General features: G+C 39.9%; 1 protein-coding gene across 2 annotated transcripts in view; it reads right to left on the reverse strand.

Moving 5' to 3' along the window:
* Positions 1 to 542: 542 nt before the first annotated feature.
* The window catches only part of LOC6052916 (centrosomal protein of 135 kDa), a 58542-nt gene continuing 52869 nt past the window's right edge, over positions 543 to 6215 (reverse strand). The window contains exons 5-8 of one of the 2 annotated variants that reach the window (XM_038251904.1): positions 3609 to 3734; positions 2004 to 2157; positions 1691 to 1797; positions 543 to 1202 (exon numbers count right to left, since the gene is read on the reverse strand). In XM_038251904.1, the coding sequence (XP_038107832.1) occupies positions 587 to 1202; positions 1691 to 1797; positions 2004 to 2157; positions 3609 to 3734 (1003 nt within the window). In that variant the 3' untranslated portion in view covers positions 543 to 586. The other variant, XM_038251905.1, reaches the window with a different exon arrangement.

The following is a 6215-nucleotide window of genomic DNA, read 5'->3' on the forward strand; positions in this document are numbered from 1 at the left end:
TCACCAGCCTTCGAAGGTGACGGATAGTCGAAGATTTTCCAACCGGGAGGTGCTTCAGATTGCTCTGCAAACCACCATTTTTGAAGGAGAAAATATTTCAAGTTTTGAACACAAACTTACCTGAATCGATTTGAGTGTTGCGATCGCAACTTCGTTCGTCCGATAAAACAATCTGATTCCTATCGAGCAACACTGCGATATCGCTTGATGGAATAGGTACGAGCTGATTCTGATCGCTACTCGGAGCCAAGTATTGTCCCAACAGTCTTCCAGTTTCAGATTCGGTGTAAATCTTGCCACTCGCATCCAACATCCAACCGGGATAGCTAGCATCGCTTTTCTCACTAACTTGAATGTCCAGCTCACCCTTCTCCGAATGACACGAGTTTACTTGAGGGCTTTCGGATACGGGAGGATCAAATCTTGAGGACACGACACTTACCGCGCTGGACAGCGTGCTGAACGATTTCTGCACAGCGTTCAAATAAGACTTGATTCTTGTGGTAAAATTGAGTTATTTTTATTAATGGTTGTAAAATGGAATTAAAAGTGGCAGCCAAACAGCTCGAGATTGTCGCTAAAATTTCTAAAAAGTGGAATACCTGTTGTAATCGTCCTCCTCTCTCGACTGCACCTGCGCAAATCGATCGTCCGTAATCATCCGGCGCAGTTCCTGCAGCTGAACGCTGTACTCGTTCGCGGTGGCCTCACTCCGCGTGGCGCGATCACGTTCCTGCTCCAACTTCCGGCTGAGATCCGAAACCTGCTCCTTCAACGACTTCACCTCCTGGTTCAGCTGGCTCGTCACGATTCGCTGCTGCTCAACCTCGGACCTGCTGGCGGCCAACAGCTCCTGCAGACCGTCCACGGCCGCCTTGTCCCCGGTGGTGGCCAGCGTCAACTGTCGCTTCAAGGTGGCATTTTCCCTGTTGAGCTGCTCGCGAATGCTGGAGTGCTCGTTCAACTCCTCGTTCAGCTTGTCCTTTTGCAGGTCTAGCTTGTTGCAGAGGTCCTTGGTCGCTTCGAGGTCTTCGCGCAGGTGTTGGTTTTCCTCCTTGAGGCAGTCCACTTCCGACTCGAGCGCAACAATGTTTGCGGACAGCTCGTTAATCTGCCTCTCGTATGTCTTAATTTCCGACTGGCGCAAGCCCACCTGCTCCTGCAGACCATTGATGCGACCTTCCGCTTCCTGGAGCAGCTTTCTGCGCGAGTGGGTAGTGGCGAATGTTCCCAGAGGGGGAAATTCGTTTATTTTCACGAGAAGAACGGGAAATTGATACGGGAGAGAATGTGGATATAAGTATAAAAATAAATTGGCTATAAAACAATAAACGCTGGAAAAACTAATTATCTTCTACGGCTGTATTTATACCACCTACGAGGGAAGGACCAACCGTACGAGTGGACAGACAGGATGTGTGGGCGGATTAGAGGGAAAAAAGAGAAAAACCAACAACCACAAAGTGTGGGAGAGGGCAAAAAGTTAATTCCGGTTATTTTCTAATTTATGACACCAAAGTGCAAAAGGGTTAGTGTGTGGTGCATCTCCAAGTGAGTGGCTGCAGCTCAGAGCAGATGCAACTCTTGTACAACCACTCCAGCACAAAAGTTGCTGCCACCACTCACTGCTAGGTGTACAATAAAACATGGTGTTTTATAAAAGAGTTTGATAACGGACGAGTGTACTCACTTGGCCTCAGCACTCTCAACTTCCAGCGTTTGGTTACTAACTTCCAGCATGTTGACGCCCTCCGACAGAGACTTGTAGTGCTCGAGCATCTCTTCACGTTCTCGCTCCTAAGAAGAAGAGTTGGGACGAGGGTACAAATTAAAGTCACAAAATCAGCCAAATAAACAACTCGTTGCTCGCGAAAAGAAAACTACTAATTAAAATTAGACAAGTCTGTCTCAAGGAGGTTAAGATAAACACTCCCACCCCAACCAACTGTGTCTCTGTTTATAAAATCAACTCAACAGGGCGCGGCGCGCAGAAATCTAATTACCTTAACACACAGCAACTCCTCGGCGCGCTGAATCTCCTGTACGTACTCGCGTAATTGGGACTTCATCCGTTCCACCTCCTGCTGGCAGTCGGCGAGCTTCCGTTTCGTTAGCGTCAGCTCCGACCCGACGTCGCCCAGGTCGTTCGACAGGCGGCTGTCGTCGGAGGGGAAGGGGGTTGAGGAAAAAGAATGAGGTTGAATGCTAAGTAGAAGAGATTTGTTGAAGACTAACAAGAGGGACTAATGGAGGCGCATGGTGGTTCAAGTCATATGCAATTTTTGGACTTGCGCTTCAAGACGATTCATGATGCAGCATGAAATTTTCAGTGCTGGAATGTTACCCTCCTCCAAGCTGAAATAATTACTAGCCCCCTCCAAAATACCACTCCAAGCTAAAAATTAAAAATTAACGAAAATTTTGATTGAAAAAAAAATAGTATGCTTTGTGCTTTCATTAAAAAATAAAAAATTGCGAAAAGTGGAAAATATTATTTGTTTTTTTTTTAATAAAATACATTGTTTTCTAATATTTCAGTATAAAATCTTGTTGGGGGAAGAATTATTCTGTGAAGATAACAATGGAAAAATAACTTCTTCTCCTTGGAGTTTGGGATTTATTTGAATATTTAGAATATTTAAAATTTTAGGAAACTTAGAATTTTCCGGGCATTTGGTCAACTCAAAAACCAAAACAGAATCGAAAAGTATTATTTTCGATACAAGTGCTGAAAAGTTGAATTTTTCAGAGCTAAATTTGTGCTACAATAAACTTTTCAGCACTTTATTTTTTTGCCAAAACTCGACTAATGACAGATTACTATCTTCAAAATATTGTCTTTTTCTCCCTCAAAACAGTGAAATGCATAACTCAATAGGGTGTAATATGAAAATCGATTTTCCAGCACAGCAATTTTTCAGTTCCTTTTGGGGTCCTAAACAACTCCCCAAAGTTTGAGAACGATTGGTTCAGTCCTCACATTGCGCAAAGCGATTCAATTTTCCATATAAATTTGTATGGGAAAAACATTTTTTTTGGATTTTAATATTTATAAAATCCACGTTTCACGCTGTACTAAAACCGGATTCATATTCGGATGCTCTGGAATGAACTCTACAACTTTCCCGAAGAGAGTATGGTGCTAACTTGCTCCTATAAAAAGATACAGCGTTTTCAAAACTCGTCTAAAACGTGTTTTTTGATCGAAAATCACGTTTTAGACGAGTTTTGAAGACGCTGTATCTTTTTTCAGCGACAAGCTAGCACCATACTCTCTTCGGGAAAGTTGTAGAGCACCTTCCAGAGCATCCGAATATGAATCCGGTTTTAGTACAGCGTGAAACGTGGATTTTATAAATATTAAAATCCAAAAAAAATGTTTTTCCCATACAAATTTATATGGAAAATTGAATCGCTTTGCGCAAAGTGAGGACTAAACCAATCGTTCCCAAACTTTGGGGAGTTGTTTAGGACCCCAAAAGGAACTGAAAAATTGCTGTGCTCGCTAAATTTGGACAACTTTATTTTTTTCCATACAACCATATTACACCCTAATAACTCAACTATTACGAACCAGTTACGCTTAGCCTGCAGTATGTAATGCTTACCCGTTCTCTGCAACGGCGTTGTCGTGCGAACGCTTCAGTGTCGCCACCTGTTTTCTCAGCGTGTCGGTCTCGGTAGACACACTGCGCAGGGTGCTCTCCTTCTGGATGTTGTCCGTGCTAGCGTTTCTGCAAGAAAAAAAGAAGGAGAAAATCAAGGGTGATTTAAATGACCAAGAAGTGAGGAACTGGACATAAAAAATAAGTAAGCAGTCTTATTTTGTTGGGGTTTTACTTGGAGATATATTTTTCAACCAATTTTTTTTATATTCTTGTTATTATTTAAAATCACTTCTCTTTATTAACTTTTTAGCAATTTTTGTATTTATTTTGTAAATTGAATTTTCCTGCTTTAGTCAAATGTCACTTGGCCTGACAAATTAATATAATCCAATGTTTTTCAATGAAGCGGTAGATGAAAGGGTCTCCAAAACACTATACAAGTTAATAAGTGAAACACAATGTCGTATATGAGAAAAAAAATAAATTGAATTATAATTAAAAATTTCAATGAGCTGTTACCTACAGTAGGTTTATATCTCATTTTTTTAAAATCCAAATAAAATTTCATTCAAATTCCTCTTGAAATCTTCCTGCTCAAAAAGGAAAAGCAACTACGTTCATTGATACTGATAATTATACTTCTCACTAATTTCCCCTGTGCCCATCGTCGATCATTTTGACGAATCCATCGAGCGCAGGATATTATTCAAATTCCTTTCAACTCCACGTCCTAAGCCCGCAAAACAAAGGAAGCACGCAACGCATGCTCAAGAGGGATTTACCAGCAGTTTATCCACCTTCGCGGTGGCGCGGAACTCCTTCGGAATAGCTAATTCAATCAATTTTAATCGCCTGCATGCTACGCCACCGTAATGCCGCGATCAATGACCGAGCGAGCATCCAACCAAGTGCCACCACAAACCGTCACCACCAAGGTCAAAGCCACTTCCCCGTAATCTATTGCGCAAGCCTATCAACTTCCTGTCCTCGACCGCGGATCACCAAAACCGATGTCGTCATCGTTCGGCACGTCCACCAAAGTCGTTGTCATTGACATTGTGGCTATCGTGAGCACCTAAAACCACACGGAATCAATCAACCCAAGATGACGACGCCATGGGACATCAAGCGTTGCAAGTTCATTGCGAAAAAGTTGGCGTTTCGAACGAAGAAAAAAAAAACGATCACGCAAAAAAATAAGGCGCGCGAACGTTGGCGCGTGGTTTGATCGTTATCATATTTGTCACATCGTTTAACGCGAACGAACGATAGTGACTTTGGAAGCGAATAGCGGCTTCTGGTTCAGCTTACGATGGAGTTTGTTTATGCATGGCTCGTGTGACTGACACGTAATTGTGGCATATCAGTGCAGCATTGAACTCTGCGTACAATGAAAATCGTTTAAACTACGACATGTGCTTGGATTTAATCTGCAAGTGATTATGCGATTATTAGACGCACGTTGAATGTTTTGAACAGCATTGATAGTATTTTTTATTAGGTTCTATAATAAGGCTGGTACAAATTTTATTTACAATTTCTGTCAATTTTGTCAACTTTGTCAACTTTGTCAATTTGGTCAATTGGGCAATTTGGTCAATTTTGTCAATTTTTTCAATTTTGTTATTTTTTTTTTTTTTCAATTTGTTCAATTTTGTCAGTTTTATCAATTTTGTCAGTTTTGTCAATTTTGTCAATTTTGTCAATTTTGTCAATTTTATCAATTTTGTCAATTTGGTCAATTTGGTCAATTTTGTCAATTTTGTCAATTTTGTCAATTTTGTCAATTTTGTCAATTTTGTCAATTTTTTCAATTTTGTCAATTTTGTTAATTTGGTCAATTTGGTCAATTTTGTCAATTTGGTCAATTTTGTCAATTTGGTCAATTTTGTCAATTTTGTCAATTTTGTCAATTTTGTCAATTTTGTCAATTTTGTCAATTTTGTCAATTTTGTCAATTTTGTCAATTTTGTCAATTTTGTCAATTTTGTCAATTTTGTCAATTTTGTCAATTTTGTCAATTTTGTCAATTTTGTCATTTTTGTCATTTTTGTCAATTTCGTCAATTTCGTCAATTTTGTCAATTTTTCAATTTCAATTTTTTTACAGATTCATGTCATGTTATCTTCATCTTATGCTGGATTTTAGAAAATATGAAAATTTAGAAGTAACAAGCCGTTTGATTGCCAAATTAAATTTTCATACAAGCTTTGACAAAGGTGGTATTCAATAATGTTCCAGAAAATCAAGGATTTTTAGGTGAAACAAAATGTTTTCGATGGTTCATTTGCAACAAAAAATAATTTTAATAATCTTCCAAGGTAAACCAAAAAGTATGAAACTTGCATCAACGTTATCTGGTTTCCAAGTTGAGTAACGTATCAATTTCCGACTTGATTTCTACTTCCGAAGTGACCCTGTAACACGGAAACCCAATACAATTATTTTCAGCCCATCCAAATCTGACAGCAGGTAATCAAAATATTACATCAATTCCATACGAGCCCCAATAACTAGCAGGGCTTCCGATCCTTATTGTTACCGGAGGCCGTAAAATCATCGCCCAATTGAATCCTGCGCTAACCAGTTTAGCCGGCATAACTTTTC

Source organism: Culex quinquefasciatus, chromosome 2 (genome assembly GCF_015732765.1).
Source record: "Culex quinquefasciatus strain JHB chromosome 2, VPISU_Cqui_1.0_pri_paternal, whole genome shotgun sequence".
NCBI classification, from domain to species: domain Eukaryota; kingdom Metazoa; phylum Arthropoda; class Insecta; order Diptera; family Culicidae; genus Culex; species Culex quinquefasciatus.